The 27266-nt window shown below is 46.6% G+C and overlaps 1 protein-coding gene across 1 annotated transcript in view; it reads left to right on the top strand.

The window, feature by feature from the left end:
* The window catches only part of PKP1 (plakophilin 1), a 49232-nt gene extending 22700 nt beyond the window's left edge, over positions 1-26532 (top strand). Inside the window, exons 5-14 of the mRNA XM_082494472.1 lie at positions 8732-8876; positions 10581-10788; positions 11849-12026; positions 14358-14472; positions 15664-15819; positions 15910-16086; positions 18698-18851; positions 19364-19550; positions 25069-25153; positions 26437-26532. Of these exons, the coding sequence (XP_082350598.1) occupies positions 8732-8876; positions 10581-10788; positions 11849-12026; positions 14358-14472; positions 15664-15819; positions 15910-16086; positions 18698-18851; positions 19364-19550; positions 25069-25153; positions 26437-26508 (1477 nt within the window). The 3' untranslated portion in view covers positions 26509-26532. The remainder of the gene's footprint in view (positions 1-8731; positions 8877-10580; positions 10789-11848; positions 12027-14357; positions 14473-15663; positions 15820-15909; positions 16087-18697; positions 18852-19363; positions 19551-25068; positions 25154-26436) is intronic.
* Positions 26533-27266: the final 734 nt, after the last annotated feature.

The raw sequence follows: 27266 nt of genomic DNA, 5'->3' as shown, positions 1-27266 counted from the left end.
TTATAGCCACTGGAGATCTGCTCACCAGTGCACACCGTGCTTAATCGCATCCTGCAGTAGAGTCTAAAGTGGGTCAGATGAGTCACACTCTTTAAGGGCTTATTTCTTTTCATGGGCTATGGAGGGAAACCGATGGCTCAGTCTATATATCTCTGCTGTAGCTGTGTGATGTTGGGCAAGATGATCCCCCAGTCTCTGTGGTGGTATTAGCCAACAGCTCCTTTGCAAGACGAAGGTGGGGAGGTGAAGAGCGGAAAGCCAGGTGTGCAGTCTGGGAGCCTCTGCTGGCTGTCACACTGCTTTGATTTGGCAGAAAACAAACCTAAAAAATCAACTAGCTTTGATGGAGTTGGTTCCTGAGAGTCTGACTCAGAGCAGAGCTGAGAACCTGGTGAGCGGTCATATTTACCCCTCTGTCTTTCCACCCAGCCCTTGATTCATTCATTCAAAAGGTCTGACTTGGGTTCCAGAAAAAAATTGAGTCAGAAATTGTAATAAATAGCTGAACTGGAATAATTTACCTAGCCAGGAAAGAGGAGGGAACGAAGGCGTTCAATTCCTTCCTGTTCAGAGCCTCCAGTCCCATTGGGGTTAAGAATTATGCAAGCATCGAGGACGGTCCTTCGTGTCTCAGTTAGCGTCGAGTCCCTTCTCGTAAACGTTGCCTACAACAATAAGGCATGTAAAATACACCAATGAGCTCAGACACTCCTGAGCGATACAGCTGTGCAATGTAGCAGAGCTCCCGCTGAAAAAAAAAAACTGGTGGGGTTTTGATGGTTTTAGAGGGATGTTGATTCAAAGCTGCCCCTGATGCTGATGGCTACACTGCCTCTGGCTCTGGAGCACCAACTATATTCTGCCATAGTCTGGGAAAAGATTTGGTCTGCACAAGCCATAATCTCGGAAGACTACAGTTTGCATGTTTTGAACGGCAAAAGGTCTCAGTTCAAGGTCGCAATGTTTTATTGGGCTGGAGAAGGAGGGTCAGCATCTTCCCCAGGTGTTCCCAGGGGCTACTGCACTACCATTGCTGCATCACTGTCATACAGGGCCTGCTCTGCACCAACCCAGAAGTTATCGCAACTCCCAGTCAGACGTGGCAGCTTGTCACACAAACCCTAGAAGCTCCCGAGCTCATTTCTGGTGGTCCTTGGTCCCCAAGAGAATTTTCACAGCATAAGTGTGAGACTATTTAACAAGGCTCATGGCCTTTGTTGTAACTCACACCTGAGTTACGCCTGAGATTGTTGAGCCGTTGACCCAAGTCATGATGTAGTTATTGAGAAATTCCCCCTCACAGTCGGCAGTGTGAGCCAGATCATGCCATTTTTCACATATGAATGTCGATTTCCAGATTTCTCTGGCTAATTCTCTGCTCAGCCTCCCTCGTTTTGTATTGAGTAGAAGTGTGTCCCAGAGTGTGTATGCCAAGATGCCCGTTAGCATGTTGTCACAAAACCGTAGCTTCCCATGTGCCCAGCTACTTCATATTTAACACATGCAAAATTAGCCCTGGCCAACCCAGAGCACCAGTGGCACTGTCTTGCTGCTTTCAGAAGCTTTGTAATTCCTCTGGAATAAGAAAGAGAGACGTTACATAAACTGGAATTAAATTGTTCTCGAGAATTTCTGAGTAAAGAGCATAAAAGTGTAGTGGGAGGGATGGCAGAATGCTTGAACATGGGACTGCAGCTGTCTTCTGCCTTGGGAAAATATTGCTTTGGAGCAGTCAGTCCCAGGCAGGCAGGCTCTCTCTCCAAAGCCCGCCCTGCTCTGCACTGCTCAGCTCTCACGGTTGTAGACTTGGTCATTGCTTTGGAAAGGTCACTTGAAGAATAATGGCATTTTCTGAAGGGAAGGAGAACTGCTGTTGTGAGAGGAATACTCTCCAGTGCTGGGCGCCCTTTGGTTAGGGAGCGGCTCCGTTTATACACTTCTCCTGGCTTGGGGCATGGCTCATCTGGCAGAACTGGTTCTGATGTGGAAACGTCAGGCTTCAAGTCGTAGGCTCAGCTGGGGCTGTGTCCCCTGAGTAAATCTGATTTGGCTGGGGCTCACCCCTCTGCTTCGCGCAAAACACTGAGGAGCTGGATTAGTTCGGAGGGCAGTTTGCACAAGCGCTTCTGCTCTTGGCTCAAAGCAGGTGAGGTTGGCAGCAGTTGTCCTTAAAGCATTGGAAACATACTATGGAGTTGTCCTCTTTGAAAAAAAATACTTATTTGGAAGGCCATTAGCCCTTATAAAGTGGCAGGTCACTGTTAGCCTTGGTCTGTAGTGTGCTTTTGTTGGGAAGGGGCCTTCAGAGATGGGTTAGGACCATATCTGGGCTCTCTTTGTTGTGTAGGACTGTTTCTGGCTGGAGGATTCTGCACTTGGAGAGCTTGATCTTCATTTGGGTAGCCTGGTCTTTGAGTAGGGAGAGGTTTGCTTGCAGGAATCCCATTATTAACCTCTGTATGCAGCAAGAGGGCTTAGCTGGGTAATAGCTGCTGCTCCCTGTTTGGGGCTCCGTTCCTCCTATTCTAGTAGTTCTTCAGGTAGAGTTTTTGCCTTTATACCAAGGATAATTTTGCGTTCAGGTTTCAGGCTGCAAGTCTCCCGTGTAGGTGGATATCTTGTCCGCAGGTTAGCAAACCGTCTCTATGAGCAAGGGAAGGGCTAGAGAGTTTCCACGCTTTCAGATGCCGTCCAGTGGGGTGATTTCCACCTCTGTGAGAGGGCTTGCAGAGGGGCCTGTGATACGCTGTGATACAAAACTGCTCTGTAATGCAGTGACTGTGGACAGTGTCAGTACCGGTTCAAGAGTGGTGCTTCTCAGGCGTCCTGTGCTACGGAACTTATCTTCTTGGATGGTGTGAGATGAAAAAGGGGCCATTGGACGTTCTCAGGTAGTGAGAGTGGTGTGTAAATATTAAAATACCGAGTGTGCAAGAACTGTCAAACTACCTGTACTGAACAGTCCCTCTGCATTTGGTCACAAATTGTTTAATTTCTGGAGCTATTCTTGGTTGTGTGATTGCTTCCATTTATTGAACTGGCTTTGGCGGTGTAAGACATGGAAGAGCTGTGTCTTTGATAACTATCAGAAGAGTCCTTCCTCTTACAGAAGCAACTCTGGTTGATGAAAGCACCTTTCCTCTAGCTAGCTGATGAGTAGATTAACACCTAAATGTTTTTGGGGAAAAACCATTCTGTGATAAAGTAAACCATGATGTAGGGTATTACTCACCCCATAGTATTGGTTCTGGTGATGAAATCTGACTTTTGCACTGTTTGTTCAGATTGGAAGGTTAAACAGTACTGACTTGCTTTGAGAAACCTCCTCCTGAAGTATGTTCTCTTCCACCACCCCTGTGGTTATGATCCTGCCACAGTGAGCAGAGAGGGACCTTCTCATGTCCCTTCCAGACATATTTGTCTATTACAGCTCCGGAGCTTAAGCCTTTGTAAGCATTATGTCATATCTGGAACAACATTTCCAAGCTCAGTATATCTGTTCTGGGCTCAGAAGTTCATGGGTTATTCTGGTGGCTCCTGGCCAAAGGCAGTTCTCCGTGAGCAGCGCTCACATTTTGCCATAATACAGCTCTCTGGAGTGAGTCCTTCTAGCTGATAGAGCTGGAGGGAGTCTTATGGGTGTCCAGGGCTCCCTTTTCTCCCTGGAACCCTTCTATTTGGGCTCTTGTGACATCCTGCAGCCTTTCATCCTGGAAACTGGCAGCAACAGCCGTTTCAGCAGCTGGTGCAGACTGTGCATATTTGCCTGCTTTTAACCATTTCCTCTGATGGGTGGTACTTGCAACATGCTCCAAAGTGACAGTGTGTCATCCTGAGCACACCAGCTTTTAGCTAAATAACATGTTGCAATTCAGCCCAGTCAGGAAAAAAGTTTCTACATCCTCCTTGGTCATCAGGTAGCGATAGCGAGAAGAAGTGATAAAGGTTGTGATGTTTAATCCATCAAAACTTTGACTCTTTGTCCGCCTCCAGCTGGAACTTGAGGTACAAGAAAAATGTGGCTACCACCAGCTGGCATTGTATTAGTTCTGCCTGCAGACATGTTGCACATAGCGCTTCAGATACCACCTGCACATGGGACTGACAGCCCAGGGCCAGGCTAGATTGTGATATGTGGTGGTTTTGACTCTGCAACAACCTGTGCAGTAGTCAACTGGTTACGTGCATATTACTTCTTTAGGAGATGGTTGCATCTGAGCTGGGTGGCCCTGTTGTCCTTAGAATCATAGAATGGTTTAGGTTGGAAGGGACCTTAAAGATCATCTAGCTCCAACCCCCCTGCCTTGGGCAGGGACACCTCCCACTAGACCAGGTTGCTCTCCTTGCAGAGATGCAGTCAGTGGCCAACGGAGCTGAAATCTGAGGTAGGTCAGTGAGTTACCCCCTAAAAAAGTCAGTGCCTCTTGGTTGACTTCAGGTGAAACCCAAGTGTCTGAGCTGGAGACATTACTGAGAGGCCAGACTAATCTCAGCCCTTGTGAAGGATTCAGGGTATTCTCATTTGTGAAGATGAAGGTGAGCTGGGGTGTCTGCAGACATTCCCCAGCTGAAGGGTTGCTGATATAGATCAGGAGCCATTAATGGACACCTACAATATGAGTTGTCTTCCATAACACCACACGCACCTTTGGCCTCATTTTAAGATGAGGATGCATTTCCCTTTGGTGCTCTCTGTATATGGCAGGAAGAGGCTAAAACATCTCATTAGAGATCATGTGAAAGCAAGTATCTCTTAAGGCACCTGGAAATATGTAATACCTTGGTGCTATTCTGTTAAAGGCTTTGAATACCCTGGCTGGCAGCTATGGAGGAGGCAGTGAAGGCTGGGGCAACCCCATGGATTTTTCATATTTGTCCCTGGTGATGCTGACTTGGCCCCAGTCGAGCTTGCAGCAGCCTCTGTGAGCTGTGGCTAAAGTTCAGGGACAGTAAGTGTGTGTCCTGTAACCATTCATTCCTAGGCAGGAGCTCAGTCTGGAAATCCTATAAACAGTGAAAACATACAAAAGTTATTGGAAGAGACAGAAAAGGTATTGAGGGTGTTTTCTGGTAGATCTCTCTTTTGGGGTGAATAAAGTTGATCGGTATCAAACCATAAGTTCTCCAGGGCTATGCCACCCAATGAAAGCAGAACCAAGTACGATGATAGGCACCTTCGTTTTGGTTTGTTCTTATTTGGGATAAACTGCCTCTAAAAATGACTTTCACAGTGCTGGCTCCTTGTGAGGTGAACTGGTCTGCACTGTGCCTTTGCACCCGAAGCAGTTGCTGTGCAGCTGTGTGTGACGCTGTCCTGGCAGGGTTCGTATCGTTGCACATGGTGAGGATACCCTCCTCTCTGACTCAGTGTCAGCCCGTGCCCATCTTCCCCAGTATCAACCCACGGAGCGAAGCCCTAAGGGAAGCTCCAGCTGAGCTTTCAGCGGCATCAAAACCTTGGTGCCCTGTCCCAGAGGTGGACGTGGCTGCTTGGCGTGGAACTCACCTGTAGGGTTTGATCCAGCGTGGCCTGACTCTGGAAGGCTTAAGTGTGCCAGACACTCCGTTTTGAGTGTCTTCACTCTGATTTTATTAATGAACAATGGAATTTGTCAGGGTTTTCTGGCTTCCTCCTATCCTGGGACCTGTAGCTCTAACAACCAGGATGGAGACTTAGATCTGATGAACCTGAGCCAATCTGCTAATACAAAGTGAAAAAAAGATATTAGTATCAAATGAGGGAATTTGCCTTTCCGTGATACTGATCCTCAAGTATTTGTTTCCCTTCCACACCTGAATCTGATCATCTAATTTGTCTCCTGTTGAATCATTTCTAATTGAGGTCTCTCCCTATTCTGATTGCTTCTTTCTTGTGGAAGAAGAACAATCTTTGGAGCTCTTCCTACCAGGCACATTGGCCCAGGTTGGAGATGGCCACAGTCCAAGAATTTGTCTTGGAGCAGGCTTTTGTTCTCGTAGTGTAGATCTGGTTAGGAATATCCCTGACTGGCTGATGAACAATCTCCCATTAGCATGGGCTTTGCCAGGGTGATTATATTACCAGCTAGGAGAAATCACTGCTTCTTCATGGGCGGCATGACTGAGCCCGGCTGCTCACCCTCTGTGAACTTCGCCTGTTGGTGAGCCAGCAGGGGAAATGGAACCTTCCCCATCTTTTCCCAGGCAGGACTGGACCTGGATGCCTAGTTTTTCCTTGCTAAAGGAGGGTTTGGCCCTCTTATGGAGTGGATGTGTAGAAAATTGCCTTCCTTGGGTAGCTGGACCAAGGGACATCCTTCTTTCTCATAAAAAGTGCACCTGATTTAGGAATTTTCTCAATTTGGTAAATTAAAAAGAAAAAAAAAAATCACCATGATTACATATGCTGCATGGCCACTGACCAGGTATTTTTATTAATATGCTCCCTCCCCACACTGCCAGCCCAGGTCTGAATTCTCAAAGGAGGAGTCCCTCTGGTGCTACTCATGTTGGATCCATCGGTGTCTCAGGTCTATTGTGTGTCTCAGGAGCATGAAAAAGACTAAGAGAAAATCACAGCGTCTTGGATCCAAACCAAAAATTTCTGAGGGTCCATAGTTTAAACTTTCCCTTTCCAGTTTTGTGTTTCCTTGTTGCAAGCGTGATGAAAGTTTCTTGGAGCCAAGTTTTGATAGAGGTTCAAACTGATGAAAAATAATATGACGAAGTGATGTTTTATTGTTAGTGTAGGAATAAAAGTGGAATGAGGTTCATCTAACCTTAGACGCTGAATGCTTAAGGTCCAATCCAAGACTGTTGTCTGCCATTCCTGTATACCAACAGAGGCAGAGGTATCTCCAGGGGGCAGGTCTTCCTGTCCCAGGAAAAATGTCTAAGACACAAAGGCAAGTCGTTGTTTGGAAGCACCTTTTTCTCTCCATTGACCACACAGGTGCTTAAAATGAGTAATTTCAACTGAGCGGAACTTTATACCAGTGAGGGTAGGGGAGACAAAACAGTTTTTCGTGCTGTCTTCCAGTGTCACAGCATAATTGTTGGCTTTTGATATTCTGTATTAAATTTGCTATAGAATTGTGGATATTAATGTCCTGGTTCGAGGTAGAATAGAACTGGCCCGTGCTGTGTGGAGGTGAAACTTTGGATGCTTAAGGACAAAATATTTGATCGTATTGTAAGCTGGTGGTGGTGGTCACCACATTTGGGTTTCCTTTCTTATTCTTAACATTTATTTGGCACAATCGAAATGAGTCTGCGTATCCCATGCCTAAAGAAGCAACACCCTCACAGTAATATTTAATTCTTCAAAAGTAATATGTTCATTTAAAGTCTACCGGATTGTCTGAAGATGATCTGCCCCTCTACATAGTCACTTGCTATTATGACATGCGGCAAGAGCTTGTATACAAAATAATGTGGTTCAAACAGGAGCTGATCTCCCCCACCTCCAGGTAAAATTCCCCATCAGCTGCAACTGGATCCCGAGCAGGGAATAACAGCAGTCAGGCACAACGGTGACCTAGTCATCCTGGCAAAGCCCCCACAGGTTTTGATTTCATCCACCGTTAACAAAGCGGTTTTGTATCCCGTCGATGTATCCCATTTGTATCCCGTCACCGCTGAAATGGTAATAACCAAACAGGAGTTTGGGGTTTGGCTCTTCTCAGTCCGGAACTTTGTGCGGTCATTTACTCTGACACAAATTAATGCAGACACTGCTGCCGTGAGCGGAGGTCCTGCTGTAGCCAGCTGCAGGCCTAAGGCACAAGGGTGTTAGGAAGAGACGGTAACTTTCATCAGACTAACTGATATAACTGGAAACACAGAGAAGCTTTGCGGTTCCGAGCTCCTTCATCAGTCTGAAAGTTTGTACCCTTTCCTAATTTTACATGGTCAAAACACTACAGATGATGCTAAATAAGTACAAGCCAAAGACAGCGGGACCTTCATATTTCGAAACAAGTGGACAAATCTTCAGGTGTTTGTATTTTTCCCAAGTTTTCAGCCCTGCTCCAAGCCAGAGGTATTCATATCCTTCCTCTGGAGTCTGCAGGCACATTCTTTACCTATAACAGGGGATGATGACAGTGGCCAACTTTTATGAAGAGCTTGGAGACTACCAACGTAAACATACCCTGGGAGCAAGATGTCTCAGTGCTATTATTAGTGTTTCGTAAACTCTATATTTGTCCATCCCATCACTCCAGACATGCCTGTCACCTTTTCCTAAGGGATCTGCTCTGGCTTCCTGAGACCATCAGCTGCTCTCACATTTTTTGCTTCCACCACATCTCACATCAAAGGCTCACATGCTGTGGGAAAAGCATCTGCCTACTTTAGGTTGTCCTAATAACCTGACGGATAATTTTACTCTTGTCCACTAATTCTTTTCTTTGAGGAACAGTGAATACTGGTTCTCTGTTTATTAAACCTTCCACTTTAGACGTGATTAGACATCTAGGACCTCAACCAAGCTTTTATTTTCTGTCTCCTTTGTTTCTCGACAGACTGGATCCATAATTTATTAGCTTTAGTGTCCTCCACTGTGTATTTTCTACTTTTATAATCTCTTTTTTTTGACACAGAGACATGCATTAGGGGTGCACCATGTGGTTTATGCGGCGATGTGATAATATTTTACATTTTGTAATTGATTCCTTCCTAATAATTCCCAGTACTGATGCAGCCCTTTTGGCTGAGCACTCAACCAATGCTGTATTTCTCTTTAATACAGAATATGCGGTGATGAGATAGATGGCGGTACAATGACCATCCAGAAAGCCATACAACTTCTGTGCTCCTCTGATGACAAATACCAGGCCATGGGTGCTTACTACCTCCAGCACACTTGCTTCCAGGATGAGTCTGCCAAGCAAGAGGTGAGCAAACTCCTTCAGATCTCTGCTGTCACACTGGACGTGGTGGTACATGAGATGGTGGTACACTGGTTTTCCTCAGTACCAAGGATCCATAAGTCCACTTGATTTTCAGGATGGAGCCTTATACCTCATCAGCCACACTCGGGAATCAACTAAGTAGATTTTTCAACTATTAGCTGCCATTTTCTCTTAATAGCACTCAGTCAGGATTTTAACACAGGGGAATAGTTCGGAGGCAGCAGAGGAGACTGTGTCCACATTGTCACCATAAGGTGCTGTGACACAGGTTGATGGGTTTTGGCATTACGGGAGCAGCCATCCAGATGCAGTGTCCTCTTCTGGATGCAACTGCGCCCCGTTCCACAGGAATCTTGTGCTATCTCAGAGCTGCAGTGTCAGAGCCAGACCTAAATCCCACTGTGATCTTCATTGTGCATTGCTCAGTGACATTTCAGCCATTGCCAGCCATTTCAGCCGTCTAAGCCAATGGATTAATTAGTAATCATGTACAAAGATAGCCGACCAACCAGAAGTTTTCTTATGGAGAAGCTTATTTTTCTTATGCTCTTACTCTCTGATTGCTAATTTTATGCCAACATGCAGCAAAAGAGGCAGTCTCAAGGATGGATCTGCTGCAACAAGGCTGTCACAGAAGTTTATCCCCAACCCGGCGCGCGTGCAGTCCCGCAAGCATGGGTTTATCAAGGTGCCATCCCTCTAGAGGTGGCTTTCCAGTTGCTGGCACAATAGTGGAGCTGGACATGCTGGCACGGGGTGGGGATGTACCTCCGCACCCTTGCTGCGGCTGAACCGAGTGCAGGTACCCCAGCCCACGTTACAGTCGCTAATTGCGGGGTGGCCACACCCTTCGCTACCGTTGAAAACAGCCTCTTAGCGCTGGGCTGTCCCATCGCTTCCCAGAAAGATATGTCAGAGGAGGTATGTGAGTCATCTGAGCGCCCGCTTGTTTTCTTTCCTTTCTAAAAGGTGCTCATTCATTTCCTATTGTCAGCAAATCTCCAGCCGATGGGTTGGTTTGTGCCAGGAGGGGCTGCATGAGGGATCGTGTCCTCAGGAGACCTGGTACAGAGGACATCCCCCATCATTTTGGAGAGCTCAGCTGGAGGAATTTGCCTTCAAACCTCTCCAGCGTGTGTGTGGTGTCCTGCAGGTCGGGTCCACACCCCTTTCCGATGCTGCCCCTGTTGAGTATGGCCCAGTATTGCTTCTGGCTGACCTTGGGGGTGTTTACACCGCACCATGACCATCCTTCTGAGCTCAGCCTGTGATTTTAGGATGCAGATAAATTACCACATCATATCATTATATTGCTATAAATGGCCTCTACGGATAGGCAGAGCAACATTTTCACCTGATGCAAACTGATGTAGGTAGGTGAAAGTCTGTGGCAGCAAGCACATTTACATCAGCACAGGATTCGGTCCACGGCCATTACTCATAGACACCCACTTCTAGAATTTAAGCTCCGACCTCGAGGCCAGCACCTTTGCGCTCATGACCTATGGCCTGACCCAGACATGCCATCTGCAAGCTCTAGCCATCCTTTACTGCCACATCTGCTTTTCTAGCTCCCCTGAGCATGTGTCATGTTGACTCCTTGCATTGCCATGGCAGTTCTATTGTCCCTGTGCCAGTGATGCTCTGCACACCATGCTGATGGCAGCCTGTCTTTCCTGGTTACAGGTCTATCGGCTGGGGGGAATCGCCAAGCTCGTCGAGCTGCTCCGCAGCACAAACCAGAACGTACAAAGGGCGGCAGCTGGAGCCCTCCGAAATTTGGTCTTCAAGAATCCAACCAACAAGATAGAAACCCGGCGGCAGAATGGGATAAGGGAGTGCGTGAGCCTCCTACGGAGGACAGGGAACACTGAAATTCAGAAACAACTGACAGGTACACAGCAAACTGCTCAGCCCACAACAAGGACCATGCTCCTCCCTGCCTGTGGTCCATGTTGCTCCAGCACACAAAGGCCCAGTAGCCATGGTGCTGCCATACCACAAAGAGGATGCTTTATGCTCCTGTTGCACCAAATTGCAACCTAAAACAGAAAGCAGAGGAGGTCCTAGCCCTTCAATGTCCCATAAGGATTCTTTACATCATAAGTGCCTATTGGGGAAGCACCTGCCCCAGGTTTCCCCCCACCGGGTCACCCTGCCATTCCCATGCCTTCCAGCAGCCCTGGCCCCCATGTTGTTCCTAGGGAAGGAAGGCCAAGGGTCCTGGCAAGCCCGATATGGTTGGCCAGGTTATCCCATTGGTGTTGAAGGGTTGATGTGAGTTTGTTGGTGAGGTCACCCTCAGCTGTGACTGAGGTCTTGTGTCCAAGCCTTTATGAGATTCCAGGAGAGATGCCTTCTCCCTGCAACCTAATGGCAATAAACACCAATTTTGGGAGGAGGGAGGATGCTTAGGTGCCCACCTCCACATGATCACAGTATCACAGTATCACAGTATGCTAGGGATTGGAAGGGACCTCAAAAGATCATCTAGTCCAATCCCCCTGTCGGAGCAGGAACACCTAGATGAGGTTGCACAGGAAGGCGTCCAGGCGAGTTTTGAATGTCTCCAGAGAAGGAGACTCCACAACCTCCCTGGGCAGCCTGTTCCAGTGCTCTGTCACCCTCACTGAGAAGACGTTTCTTCTCAAATTTAAGTGGAACCTCTTGTGTTCCAGCTTGAATCCATTACCCCTTGTCCTATCATTGGTCGCTACTGAGAAGAGCCTGGCTCCATCCTCATGATCATTCCCCCATGATACCATGCTCCTAGTGCCCATCCTGCCTGTCTCCCATAGGGATGGACAGAGAGCAGGGTTTAGGGCAGCCTCTGCACCCTTAGTCCGAGGTGTGGAGTGAAGAAGGACTTTGTTGCTGGAATTCACTCTGACCTAAAGAAAGTTTCTAACGCATGGTGACCCTCTGCTTAAGCTTGTCTCCCACCTCCTTCTTAGGACTGCTCTGGAACCTCTCCTCCACTGATGAATTAAAAGAAGAGTTGATACAGGAGGCCCTCCCCGTCTTGACAGACTGTGTTATCATCCCTTTCTCCGGCTGGTCTGATGGCAACTGCAGTAGGACAAGAGAAATTATTGACCCAGAAGTATTCTTCAACGCTACCGGGTGTTTGAGGTGAGTCATTGATGACTTGAGCAGGGACTTACCGTAGCTTGTGTCTGTTGACAAAAGCTGAAGCTATGTAAATTCCCTTACAATAAGCTAAAGACAAGCTCGCTGCAATCGTATTAGTAAAAAATTCTCCTTGAGAAAGTTTTCCTGACTAAGAGAATGTGCAGAAAAAAGTTACATGTAAAATATTTTTCCTAGTAGCTTTTTTCATTTTTTAAGAAAACAACTTTGTTCTCGCTAAGTTTCTGCTCCAAAAATATAAGTGGCTTTGTCGTGGGAAAGCTGCAATAATGGAACCTGACAGCATTTAGCTCAGGCCAGGAAACTTGACACGTTCTCTTAGATTTTTGAGGCTTCCAGAGAAAATTTTGGTTGCTAGAAAACAAACTGGTTTGGGTTTTAGGTGACAAAAAGAGGATTCCCTATGTGGGGAAAACATAAATTAGCATTTTCCCGCCGATTTAATAACTATTTTAGCACAGAGCAGTCCCATTGCCCTGAACTTTTCCTGGCTCGTTTCATCAGGTGGGTCAGCTACAATACAGGAGGTGCAGATTGAGCCCAGAGTAGTTTATTTTTTTCATGGGTGAGCCAGAGCCCTTTTGTAGAGGATCTTCGCCCTGACTTGCTGTTTCTCCTACCACCCTCCTCCACTTGGACGCGAGCTCCTTGGCTCACTGGGAACAAGTGGAGAAAAAAAAAAAATACCCTGTATAATTAGGTACTTTCATCAACTGAAGCTCTCCCCGAGGGAGCGCAGCGCCGACCGCACCCTTACCAGACATGCAGCTAGTAGGAGCTGTATCTGCTTATGAAACGAAACGGGTGAATACGGTAGGGGCCTTTTGAGACGTGATACTATCGTCTTCTGTGGCTGGGAACCGTGTCTGAAAGATAGCAAGTGCTGCTCCCTTCCCTGTCTTGGAAGGCACCTTCCCCGTGCAGTTGTATGTTGGGATGTATGGTGTATGTTGTATATGAAGTGCTCCATTTTTAAGACCATAGAACCATAGAATGGTTTAGGTTTTAATGATCACACAGTTCCAACCCCCCTGCCCTGGGCGGGGACACCTCCCACCAGCCCAGGTTGCTCCAAGCCCCGTCAAACCCGGCCTTGAACACCTCCAGGGATGGGGCAGCCACAGCTTCTCTGGGCAACTTGCGCCAGTGTCTCACCACCCTCATCTCACCATCTCAACTCACTGATACCACAAAATAGCCCATTAAAATGAGGGAAAGAGTATGATGACAACTTGCAAAAGGAGCTCTCCGTGGAGTTTAACTGAAGGCAGGCTCTGTCTCCTGAGACTTATCCCAGTCTGGGGCAGTAATATCCAACACCCCCAGTGAAGACTGCCAGAGGCAGGTCAGCGAGGGAGCTCAAAAGGCTGAGGGGGAGCAGAGCTGGGGAGCAAGGCGAGAAAGGAAAGCAGGGCGGTTGGGTCCGGAGCTCCTGCTCCAAGGGGTGAGCTGGGATTGCTCTGACTCACTGCCCTGCCACATCATAACGTAGAGATGAGAACAGCCTTGGGTTTGCCCTGGGCTTGAGCCATTGCTGCTCAAGCATTTCTGGATTGCAGATGAATTCATGTTAATGAGGAGGCTGCAAATCACAGTGAACATCAAATCCAGTTCTGGAACGCCTGGAGTGAATATCTCACAACGACTGCCAACCTCTCTTTGTTTTTCATTTGCAAGCTACAAGGCAATAAAACAGGGAAGGAAAAAAACCAACAAAACAACAAAAAAAATATTTCCTGTTACTGGAAAAACTCCCCTGTCCTGGCAGCCGCTGGTGCTCAGGAATACATTACAACACTACAAACTGGTCAATCCCTCTGGTCAGAGCGATTGCTGCTCTTCAGCATCTCTGCCCCCATCTCCCACGCAAATATTGCCGTTGACCCGCATAGCTCCATGCTTACAACCATACGCACCTTCCTGATTTTCACAATAATCCTAGATTGCCTTTGTTCAGTCTTCTCTTTGGAAACGCCTCCAAGGAGGCGATGAGTCTGTGTAATGTCACATGCACAGCCTCTAAGGCAAAATACTGCTGATAGTTACTCTCACTAGGAGGATGTCTTCTTTGCAGAGCTCCTTAACAGGGTATTTTCCTAGATGAAATCAATCCTAAAGAGCAACAAGAGAGCTATACACTCATGCAGTCCTACAGAAGGCCTCCAAAATGAGAGCCTCACTGGATCTACAAAAATATCCTTAAATTCAATTACAGCCATAGCCAGAACAAAGCCCCATAGAGGCTAGTAAGTGAGCCCAACTAATCCTCTCTCCTCCTTCTCTCCTGACATGCTCTGTGATGGCTTTCTTCAGAAACTTGAGTTCTGCAGACATGGGGCGCCAGACCATGAGGAATTACCCTGGCTTGATCGACTCAGTCATGACTTATGCCCAGAACTGTGTGGCTTCTAACCGACCTGATGATAAGGTACCAGATGCTCACCCCGAGCTGTTTGCTAGAGTTCAGCCCCGTAGTTAATAATTGCAACTTTGGGAATATCTCAAAATCGCTTTCAAACAAACACAAGAGGGAATGGGACTCTTTGTGGCTGCGCCTGTCCTTCCAAATCCCAGTGCAATCTGTTGTAGGATTGCAAGTCCTCTGTGCTTGAAGTAGAGTTGTATTTTACAATTTCCCTTTACCAAACACAGAGATATGGCAAAATATTTTGTCTTCTGAGCCCCCAATATGCTTTCCTCCCTTCCTCTCCCACCTTGGGATCCTTCCAGCATCTTAACCTCCATCTCTTGCTCTTTCCACCACCGTATCTCTTCATCCAACAGGACTCAAGTATATAAGCCCTAGATTGGCATCACATTCAGCAAGAAGCCAGGAGATGGCATCTTTCTGCCAGTTCCGTAACCGTGATTCTGATTGTTATGTGTAAACGGCACTTACCTTGGACAAAATAGTGTTTGTAGACACATTTTCAGGAGTTCAACACCTGTGATATGAGCCAGACACAAGTCCTCAATGCCCAGCAAAGTAGCAAACTTATTTCAAATTAAAGCAGGATTGAGCAAATCCTCTTTTGGGGAGGGCTTTTGCAAGACCAGTTTTGGCAGCACACACTGAACACAGCTGTGTGGAGATGTAACCACATCTTGTGGTGTGGGTTACAGGTATCTAGTGGAAATTCTCCCTTGCTCTTTACATTGGGCACTCCGACAACCAGGCAAAGGAGGCTTAAAAGCCTGTTCCTGGTAAAAAGTGTCTCCTAATCTAGAGCTGTGATGTGGATAAAGTTGTCGAAAGTTGACTATGGCAAGAGGAAGACTTTCAAGATTTGGCATTTCACGGTGGGCAGTGTGACGTAACCACCCTCTGCACTCTCGTTTCCTGTTTATCAACTTGTCTGTGGCAGTGGGACCTAACAAGGCTCACCGAGATCCACAATACAGCTTTTGGGCTATGTGGCCTTCATTCATGTCTACTTTCTTCCTCCTTCCTCCTTCCCATCCATTGCTACCATAGGCAAGTTCAGGACCTTACATAGTATAACTGCTAAAAAAAGCTAATTATTGTATGGTATATGTAGCTCTGTAGCTATAGCAGGCACTGCTCCATATTTTTCTGCCTAATGTGATGCTTGCATTTTTATTCTGGCGGTGATTTCAGTCGGTGGAGAATTGCATCTGTATCCTGCACAACCTCTCCTACCGTCTGGATGCCGAAGTTCCCAACAAATACACCCAGCTCAACCACATGGCCCGGAGCGTTTATATGGACAAAACTCTCACAGGCTGTTTCAACAGCAGGAGTGGTAAAATGGAGGTAAGATGTGCCGCAGCGGGCTTGGAAATGTGATATTCAGCCCCAAGCGAAGAGCAGGATCTGAGCTTCCCGTTTCTCATCTCTTTGCAGAATGATGAGTACGGCGTCCCCCTTCCTGAGGAGGATTTTAAACCCAAAGGACCCAGCTGGCTCTACCACTCTGATGCCATCCGCACCTACCTGTGCCTGATGGATCAGAGCAAGAAGGATGCCACCTTGGAAGCTTGTGCTGGAGCGCTGCAGAACCTCACTGCGAGCCGAGGACTGGTAAGCGCTCTGCTCCCCTCTGCGCGTGTGTTCAAAAGTGTCTGTCAACATGATCAGAAAGGAAAATGTCCTCCTTAAACCTCAGGGCACTATTGCAGGTCTTTCCACAGTGGATGCTCCAGCTGAGGTGTTTATTAATGGCAAAAATGGGGTTTCGGGGGGGGGGGGCTATAATCAGCATCCCATCATCACTCTTCTGAGGCACCAAAAATAGTCTACAGTTAAGCTCATGTAGTCATGAAAATAGCAGAAAACAGCATGAGATTGCAGTGGACGGCTCACTCCTCTCTTCCGCTATCAGCAGCTTCTCTGGCCGGAGCAACTGAGCCATCGCCAGTTCACAAGAACTGTGACCTTCCCAGAATATGGAACTAGGGACTCCCAGAGTCTCCATAAGCCAAAATCAACCATTCTGAGCCATTTCCCACTTGGTTCCAGCTGAAAAGTTGAATTTCAATGAAGTTCTGTTGATTTATGGTAGAAAGGGAACTCATTGTTAGGAAGCACCACCACCCACCCTTGGGGTGATGCCCCACGCAGTGAAAACTGTTGAGGGCAGCAACATCCCCATTAAACCACCAGCGCCTTGCAGCGAGGCAAAGGCAATACCCACAGGAAACCTCGTCTCCCTCCAAACGGAGAGCTGCTGTGTCGGCGCATCAGGATTGATTAAAGGGTGACTCTTTCTTCAGGCCAATTCCCAGATCCATACACTTTCCAGGTGCTCCTCTAGGTTGGTCCATCTACATCAGCATCTACTGGTATTGGCGCCTCCCCCCAGGACACCAGTGAGGATGTGCACAGATGTGCACATGTGGGCAGATGTCATTGCAGCAGAGAGGAAGGCTGTGCGTGTGCCACAACCTGTGTGTGTTTTTTAAGTGGGAGGTGGCTCTAATAACAGGGTGGGTTGTGCTGTGGATTGTGGCTTGTCCTCACACCAGAGCTGTTTGTAAAATAGCTCTGGTAGATGTCCTAACCCGTAGGTATGGCAGCGTGGAGGTGACACGGCTGCGTGCCGCCGTGGGTATTGCAGGAGCTGGGGCACGGCGAGGGCCACGTCACGACAGCAGCTCCACCGTGCCCAGTATCGCTACCGTGGGCATGTCCCCACAGGCTGCATCCACGGGGACAAACCTCGACTTGTCTGTTTGTGTCGAACTTCATCAATTCCAATTTAAATAAGATGGCTAGGGAGATAAAGGGGATAATTATTTCATACGTAGGAGAGGCGTGTCACGTGTGCGAAGCGTTCCACCCAGAAACACGGAGTGACTCACGAAAGGAGCCTTCGCTGCTAGGACAGCGTTAACCTGCCAGCTCTAATCTCCTGGGAGCTTTTGTTACAAGGCTTTCAGTGTGAAATACTTTGGGGACCTTTTTTTTTTTTTTTCCCCTTTCTTTTTTGCAGTTTAACTAAACAGTGGCACTAACAAGGTGGAGAGAGGCTGTGGCAGTATGGGTAGAGCTGATCAGAGAAACGGGGCTGGCGCTATGTGCTCCGTGGAAATGAACAGGATTTCAGCAATCAAGATCATTACACAAGAATGTCTTTTGGGCAGGGGGGTGGGGGGTGTAGGGGGGAAGAAAACAAACAAACAAAAACCAGCTCTGACAGTGTTGAAGCAATTTATTTCAGCCTTCTGGAAGGGAATGGTTGGAATTTGTCTGGATGTGCAAAAGTGGCTTCTCCTTTCAAGCATGGTATTCCAGCTCCGAGCTGGAGTTGGGGTGGGTTGCTGGGTTTGCTGTCACGAAGGGAAACTGAGGACAAGCTTACAAAGCTTACTAGAACCCTTTAGCTTATAGAGGAGAAACCTGAATCTCTTCTCAGACTCAGCTTTACACATCCCAGTCCTGCTGGTGTGGATCTGTAACGGGGCACATGTGCCTGCTGGGGCATGGGAGGGAAATTGGGTCTCAGTCCAGTGGAAGAGGGTTGCCTTCCAGCCTGTTCCCTCTGTCTCCATGTCACTGTTGAGGGGCAAATGTCACTGGTGGTACGACAATCTCCAGCAGCCTTTCCAGTGGGGCAGTAGCTGAGAAATTCAGTTTAGACTCTATCAATAAGAGGGCAATTTATTAAGGGTATGTGTTTCAACACCCATGAACGCTCATTCTGCGTTGGCTACGTCCTGAGACCTTCTAGATTTACATAAGCAAACACGAGATCAGGATCCAAGATGAGTATTTTTGGTCTTCAGCTTGTTTTTTAAAGGTATCATTAGCTGTTCCTATTCCAAAGCAGCCCATTACTTGTGGCATGTCAGGGAGCTTCAGGAGCCTTGTGCAAGGGCAAGGGCAACGTGGACGTGAAGGTAAAACTTCTCCAGCTAATGGGAATATCAGTTGGGTGAGCAACTGTTCCCCCTCAGGCTCCAGAGAGAGGACAGAAGTCCTAGCCGTACCACAGAGGATGAGAGGCTGACTTTACAAATGCCTGTGGAGAAGAGGGGTAAATGACAAAGTAAGTGGGATTACGGTAGCAGAAGAAGGTATTATATAGATCCTTTTTTTATAGTGTAGTCATGTTTGTCTGGCCCTGTATATCATTCCAGTTCTATTCCTTCCAGCATTAGAAGTCGCGACACGTCTCTGTTCTGTCTTTTAGATGTCCAATGCAATGAGCCAATTGATTGGTTTGAAGGAAAAAGGTTTGCCTCGCATAGCACGGCTCCTCCAGTCCAACAGCTCTGAAGTGGTCCGGTCTGGGGCTTCTTTGCTGAGCAACATGTCCCGGCATCCTGTTCTCCACAAAACCATGGGTAAGTAATTTCCACTACAGTGGATTCCAGAACAATGTCTTATTTCTGATTCTCTAATATCTGCCCACCTCACTTTGTAAACCCCATAATAGGACTTAACCAAGCTCCAAAATTGGGCAAAGCAGTGTAATTTCTTCTGGCCAGAAGGACAATTACAGGTGATATCCACAGGCTTAATTAACAAAATCTGTGCTATCTCAAAGTCTCCGCAAGCGTGTGGTATGTTTTATAGCTAATGAAAAATCTGCAGGATCCTGAGGCTGATAACGTTTTGGGAAATGAGTTGGACTTGACTACCCATAACCAATGTCATTGCCCTTCCAAAGGCCTGCAGCACTCAGTTTGTCTCTCAAAATCAAAAGATGACTATTATGCCATTACTGTCCAACATTATTAGTGTCTCCTTCCAGAGATAACACTGCATTCTTATATTGAATAGTGCTAACTTAAATAGTACCATTCACTTGTGCTAGGTTTTATTTAATGTTGATTGGAACATTCCACCTCTTTAGCTCACCAGGTCCTCCCAGATGTATCACGTCTCCTGTCATTCCAGTCTGGAAATACCAACAGCTATGGCGAGATCATGACATCAGCTTGTTACACTCTGAGGAACCTCATCATGTCCAACCCACACCTGGGAAAGTCCTACTTGACAAGCAACATGCTAAATAATGTAGTAAGCCTGTGCCGAAACGGGTGAGTTTGGGGCAGAAGGCATGGAGAGGGTTGTGCACAGGCATTTTTGAGCCCATGCACTCTGTGCAAAGCCAGGTTAAGCCCAGAGCCTTCCCAACACCCTTCAGAGCCACAATAAAGCATTATTCTTTCCCTGCGCCTGTAAATTGAGAGAGCCGAAAAAATTCAAGCATTTTGGGAGACACAAATCCTCAGCGCTGGTTTCTTGGAAACAGGCACGAGCCATCCATAGTGGGGTTTGTAAAGGGGCCTCAGGAAATTTGCTGGCTGAATTTTAGGGAATACTAAGAAGAACTGAAGGACCAACGTCTTAAACCCTGTTAAAAATTCCCGCCCTCCAAACAGGGTATGTCAGTACGCAGCCTGGCTCCCTGGCACCCGGGCTTCCCGCTCACAGCTTCCTGCAAACCTCATCGCGAAGGTCAGGTCTGAGGTTCAAGCACCGTTGATATAATGGGATTGTGCTTAGCTTTAATGTTTAGATTTGTTCGTCCTAATGTCGGAATATCCGACATTAAGCGGCTGAATATGAGCCGGCAGTGTGCCCAGGTGGCCAAGAAAGCCAACGGCATCCTGGCTTGTATTAGAAATAGCGTGGCCAGCAGAAGTAGGGAGGTGATTGTGCCCCTGTACTCAGCACTGGTGAGACCACACCTCGAGTATTGCGTCCAGTTTTGGGCACCTCAACACAAGAGAGATATGGAGGTGCTGGAGGGAGTGCAGAGGAGGGCTATGAAGCTGGTGAAGGGCCTAGCAAACAAATCATACGAAGAGCGGTTGAAGCAGCTGGGACTGTTTAGTATGAGGAGGAGGAGGCTGAGAGGAGACCTCATCACTCTCTACAACTATTTGAAAGGACACTGTAGAGAGGTTGGTGCTGGTCTCTTCTCACAGGTAATTAATGACAGAACAAGAGGGAATGGCTTCAAGCTCCAACAGGGCAGATTTAGACTGAACGTTAGGAAAGAATTTTTCACAGAAAGAGTGGTCGGGCATTGGAATAGACTGCCCAGGGAGGTGGTTGAGTCACCATCCCTGGATGTGTTTAAGAGAGGTTTAGATGTGGTGTTGGGGGATATGGTGTAGGGGAGATCTTTGTAGAGTAGGGTAGATGGTTGGACTCAATGATCCCAAGGGTCTCTTCCAACCTAAACAATTCTATAATTCTATGATTCTATATCCATCTCAAGCGGCAAAGGCACAGCTTTGATAAAGTGTGTATACATATATTTATAAGTACCTCCCCATGTCTACTCACATATATTTTACAACTGAGCGATCCCAACATATTTTACGCCTTTTTCTTTTAGGACCTGGTTTGAGTTTTGGTGGTAGTAATTCTGACCTGCTCGTTATCCATACTCCCCACAGACCTGTGCAAAAGCTTGTCACCCCTTGTCAAACTATATGTTCATTTCTGGCCCAGCTGGTGTTAAACTTACATGGTCTTTGACCATGTATTCTCCTTCCTAGGCTTTCATCTCTCCTACCATCTGTCTTCGTTTTAAAATACCTTAGACAAGTAACCCGTTGTTTTCTGTTGTGAAAAGAAATTCACACGCCTTCTCCATCATCCTTTGACAAACCACTTACAATCTGTCGCTTGTTTCACGGCCGCAGAGACTCTCAGTCATTAGAAGAGGTCTCCTTGTTTAGTTTGGACCTCAGCCAATGAACTTCGGTCAGTTTGCTGCTTTTATATGCTTCCACTCTACAAGTCCAATTAACATGAGACTCGGCCTTCTTCTCAGTCTTCATTGTTTTGAATGGTATTAACTTCTGCCTGAAGTTCCGCTTTGGATCGCTGAGACCAGTCGTCAGCTAATTTACTACTTCAGCAAAGTGTTGCATAACTGGGGTTGTGCATACCTTAATTGTCTTGACTGTTTTGTGTGATGAGCTTTGTTTGCAATGACTCACCGAACTCTGAGGAGTTACTAAACTCTAGCCATGTCTTCAGTGTGTTCCTCCTGTCTTTATCATTAATTCCTTCTCAGAAACTCCCCACTTCTTACAACGTCCAAAACTTGAATTGTCCCTTTTCCTCTGTTATTCATCTCTGTCCCCAAAGATTTTTAAGCTGTTCAATTCTTATGAAAAAAAAAAAAAAAGTCAACAATTTACACTCGGGACTAATCTTACTCTCAAGCCATATCATTTCAGACTGTTCCCATAAAGCAGATGTGAAAGAGATCTCCCCTCTAGCGACTCGGACACCTGCTAGTTCACAAGTTAGCTAACTTTTCCCACTTCCCTGTATAGCCTGTGAAGATGAACAAGAAATTTAGGGTGGGACTTGTCCAGTCCTACATCAGAAAGACCCTCATCCACTAGATCCAAAATCTCTCTGGAAAGCTGTTGCCTAGGTTGGATACAGCCCCCATGCACCCCACACTGATGTTGGGTGTGGTGAGTCTCTCCTCCTTCCCAGCACCAGAGCCAGCAGAAATAGAAAGCAGAGGAGGTCTCAATGGTGACCAAATTACCATAGAGAACACCATGCCATGTTGGACCTTGTCAGTAGTATTTTTCAGAGTTTTCTCTGTTAATCTGCCTCAGTTTCCCTGTGGACATACTTCCCTCCAGCCCTGGTGTTGGTTTGGTTGATATGGCTGTGTAGAGCCTCCCTGGCACATGTTTCTTCTGCCACCCAACAAATGTTTATTCACCTATATTTTTGAACTGGTCTCTCATTGCATTTGAAGCTGTAAATCATTAGTTTAATGTGTTCAAACAATGTTGTATTCATATTTTAGAAAGAGCTTCCAGGTTACAGACAAGTAAGTTATGGATTTTTTTCTTTCCCACGTTATTCTCAAATGTCAGCCAGTGCTCCTCAAAGCTGAAGGTTCTTTTCCTGACTGTTTCTTGTAGGTCTTTTCTGAATGAAAGGCATCAAAGGTTCAGCAGTTCATCTGATAGCTGTGGTTTCTTCTCCTTCCTGGTGCATCCCAATTAAATAATTGTCTCTGTCTCCTGCATATATGCTCATCTATGACACGGGCTTCATAGGGATGACGGTGTACATTCACTCTTTTCTATTTTTAATCCAAGTTGCCAAAATATTGACTATTACCTGGCATTTTTTTTGTTGGTGTTTCTGAAAATCAAGCTACTGTTACTGATTTATTGTGATGTCAGATGTCCTTTACATCTTTCTTCTCCAGCTGTCTGAAAAATATTCCTCTGCTCATTTTCAAGCAACGTTATTTCACTCATAAAATTATCATTTTTCTCAATAATTCTACTGACGGCACTAAAAGCTTTTCTCCAAAATCTCTGTCTGTAATTTTAGAACATCAGATTTGCAGTTTGTCTCACGATCCCTTTATCACTGATTTGTTTCATTTTCCCTTTGTTCATTCACTTTTCTATTATGAAATTCAATTTTGCAATTTAATACAACCATAACATTTTACCAAAATTAATCTTTGAAGACACTCAGGTCTCTCCTTGATTAATTTCTGTGGAAGAGTTCTACTCATTCACACATTCCCGATTTCCCATTTCTTTCAAAGATTGCACTTTGATATGAATTTTATAAACTCATGACACCCTGAAGAAGTCCTTCCAAGAACTCCTTGGCATCTCCTGTGACATACATCAGGTTCTTGATATTTTTCTCCTTTGACCAAAGATTATTTCCCCCCATTATTTGATACACATGTACAAACCCCTTATCTTTTGTGCTGCCCTCACACTTGCCCCCAGCCTCACCATCTCCATCTGATTGGGTTCTTGGTTGTGTTTTGTTGAGTCAATAGTTTTTTGGATGACCACTGCCACTGTCACCAGCGGACATCGTCCCTGTTGTCTTGCCAAAAATTCTTACAAATAATTCTATTCGTAAAGAACAGACTATCCTTAAAATCAACTTTGATTTTCAGGTGACTCGTTTTTAAGAAAGTTTTTCACAAAATCATCTGTCCTTGATATTCTGCTCCATGTTCTACACTGCCCCACACACTATTCCCAGAACTTTTGTTTAGGATATATTAATTTAGGTACCGAAATGGTCATCACAGCTCCATCGGTTCATGATCAGTCTTCTTATACCTGGTAGCAGTAGATGCTGCATAAAACAGAACCAGTACCAATCCTTCAAATTAAGAGTGGACAAATTCTTTTGTCTGAATTTAGAAATGGCTCAGACACCAGGTGCTGGTAATTTTGGTTTGAAATGAAAAATTCTTTTGAGGTGTGCTCTAAAGTCACAATGGCAAAAAGTACGTATTTGGCATCGTTAAAAGAAAATTATATATATATATAAAAAAAAAAAAAAGAAAATGCCTCTCTCTAGCTCAGAAAAAGAGAAACATGAAACAACATATCCTTGAAAAACCACGTCCAGGACATGCACTGACCATTTAATCATAGATAGCTCTGGGTTGATTGTTTTTTAATGGCTTGTCAGCCACAAACAATTTTTCGGCCACAATTTTTTTTTTTTAAACACAGTCATTCTGATGACAGGGCATAGAAAGGTTATAACCAGAGAAGCGATTTTGCAATAAAGCCTAGTTCTCCTGACCCAAAACATTGCTCAAGAATTTCTGATTGTCTGCAGCTCCTCCAGCCCTCCGCGCAATACCAATGCGAGCGATCTGCACAATCCCTTTGGAGTTTATGACCAAGCTAAATTTGCTAAATTTTGGTAACAACTGCTGTGTATGTTAGAGAAATGCCCCCAAATTTACTGAATGTGGTTACATTCCTGTCCTTTCGCACTCAGAGTGCGGTGGTTGCGGGCCCCAGGTTGTTCCTGATGTCCACTCTCAGCCCCATTTCTCTGATGAGGACTATTTTGAGGACGCAATGTTTTGTGAAGCTGTGTCATACAGGGAGGGTCCTGAGCCTGGTCTTGGACCTCTCCATCACCCTGGCTGAGACAGGTTGGGGCTGTCGCACTGAACCCAGATCAGCAGTCTCCCACAGGCAGGACGAGGTCCAGCAGATCAGGAGCAGCGATAAGAACCAGCAAGGAGGTTTATATCTAGGTTGTTGTATGAAATGTTCCAAAATTATAAAAGGTACTGCTTATGACTCACGGTTTCGGAGCTGTTACTTGAGCAAGTATCTATTAACTTGTGCTGAGTAAGGACTTATGGTTGCAGATGTTGTTATTGCAAATTCTCCCATCTCCTCTGTCCTCACCAGGCAGCACAGAGCCCGTTCCTCTGCTGCCCTCCCAAGCCATTCGCCCACACTGCTCCTGCAGACTCCAGGGAAGGGTTGGCACCATTTCCCTTCTCTTTCCCAGACTTCACACTCCAGAGACACTCCTTCGGCTCTGTTCAATACCCATTTTTCCACTCAAATCCTCCCCTCGTTTTCATTTGTGTTGTTCCGGTCCCAGAGGTTGTTGTCACGAAACATTGCTGCGAGAGCAAGGAAGGTTTTATTGACAGTCCTCCGTCAAGTCCAGCCACATGGGCTTATTTAAGGGCTGTCGGTAATGTACGTGGGTTGCTGCGCTGTGCCCTGCCATAATTCACCGGGGTTGCTTTCATCTTCCCAGCTCCTGTCCAAAAGCGGCCGAAGCTGCTCGCCTCCTCCTGACAGATCTTTGGTCGAACCGGGAGCTCCAGAGTGTGCTCAAGCAGGTAAGGAAAACGCTTCTGCTTTTTGGCTGACAAGAGTAGCCCCGGTCTTGACTGGCTCGCTGAAATTCGCAAAGGCTGTGATTCAGCAGTGAGTATGGGCTGGGAGGAGCCCAGGGCACTGGGAGGACCACGATGCTCTCAGTTCATGGGCACCCGCCGAAGATCCGAGCGAGGGGCAGCAAGTCGCAACCGTGGCTGCCGGGACTGACTTTAGGGTCCACGTGGATGGCGGCATGTCTGCCTCGGGCAGCTTGCACCCTGGGGATGGTGCTAGCTTAGGTGGACTATTCCATCGATGCTCCCGAAGTCGATGCTGCCCTGTGTGCACGGCACTGTTCTGTGCTGGGAACAGACCGGCCCATTTCATGCTAGCTTGGGAGATTGCCTTCATCGCAGTCCACCATGGAGGATCAGCGTGTCCCAACAGATCCCCAGCAAGGTTCCTCCTCTCTTTCCCCCCCATTTTCTTCTTTGGCCCTACCCCTACCCTGTGGTTACATCACCCCTACAGTCAGGGTAATCTTTTAAACCAAGAAGAGGAGTATTTAGGATTTGTTTTGCTCCCTGCAACAGAAACTGCGAAAGCGCAGAGCCAGACAGGGCGCCGAGCCAGCTTCCAGCTCCCGGTGGCTTGCTTTGAACAAGCTGGGTTTTTCCAACGCAACAGCAGCAGCACCTGCAGAGAGCAAAGGGCCAAATTAAAGAGAAGGAGTAACATCCACAAAGGGGAGTCCCCCGGGGGCAGGAAGGCAGAGAGCACCTAAACATGGTTCTCATGTTAACGGTTAGGGACTTTCTCCATAGGAGCTTGTGTAGCTTTGTGCCAGGCTCTGCTCAGGAGCCTCTGCCAACTCATTTTGACGTGACTGAGTCACTCCTCTGTTCGCACAGATGTTCATTGCATAGGTATACATCAGATGAGAAGGATGGGAGTCTGCAAGGATATATGTATGCATCGTGCATATGTTTGCGCTGTTTTTTCTAGGATGAGGAGTAATATTCAGTGAAGGTTTAAGTAAAGGTTTCCTCCAGTAAATCTGGAGAAGTCCATCCCTTGGTGGATGGAAAGCAATGCGAGGCAGGTGAAGTCCGTCAATAAGGGTGACGGTTCACATGCCGAAGGCACACAGAGGAAGGACAGAGGAGGTTGGTTGAAAATGAAGCACACTTCTTAAGTGGAGGGCAGCTGCTGAAGTGGGGCAGGAGGGTCGCTCTCACAGCAGTAGATAACTGTCCGTTTTGAAACTGATATGCACTCACTGCTCTTCATATACACCTTTCAGCAAGGATTTGATAAGAACATGATGGGATCTTTAGCTGGAACAACCTTCAGGACCCTCTCCTCCAGATTTTAGGAGCCTCTCCATGCACGTTCAGGCTGCAGGTGAGAACGGAACCCTCGTGCGTGGGGAAGGGGTGGTTTTGGGGACAAAGGAGCAGTGTGTGAACCCCATGAGATTTTTGCTATTTTTAATCTCCCCTAACGTGGGTTTGTGAAATTTTCATCACGAATCCTATCAGCCCAAACTGCAAAGTATTTGTTTTGATGACAAGTCAGAAGTTGTGCTGTTCCTGGGTGTAGTGCAGATGTTGCCCGCACTACGCAGCTGTGCATTTTAGACATGCTCAGCGCAGATGCCATAGGACAGCCAGAGCTGCTGGACTTGACTATGCCTCGTGTCTTTCTTACTTACCTTGCCAAGCAATAACTGATTAATTGCATTTTGCCAAATCCTCTCAGGTGGGGCTCTTGATAGGAATCTCTCTGACAGTACCTTCATTCCTGAATTTTGAATAACGTTATCCAGATAGTGTCACTAACATGCAATTAATTCCAGCACATGCTATGGCATTAACAATCACCCTTAGGGATTTTTTGAGCATTTAATAATCCACCTATAAGCCTCATGTCTAGATTTGGAATTACGTGCTGACATTTGAATGATTCCAGTGAGAAATCAGGTCAGAGAAATCATGGGCAGAATTTCCAGGGCATCATTATGATTTTTTGTTCAAAGAATCATAGAATCACAGAATGGTTTGGGTTGGAAGGGACCTTTAAAGGTCATCTAGTTCCAACTCCCCTGCAATGAGCAGGGACATCTTCAACTAG

Source organism: Vanellus vanellus (assembly GCF_965231255.1).
Source record: "Vanellus vanellus genome assembly, chromosome: 23".
NCBI classification, from domain to species: domain Eukaryota; kingdom Metazoa; phylum Chordata; class Aves; order Charadriiformes; family Charadriidae; genus Vanellus; species Vanellus vanellus.
The sequence above is the reverse complement of the archived record's forward strand: the minus strand, read 5'-3'. Positions and strand labels throughout refer to the sequence as shown.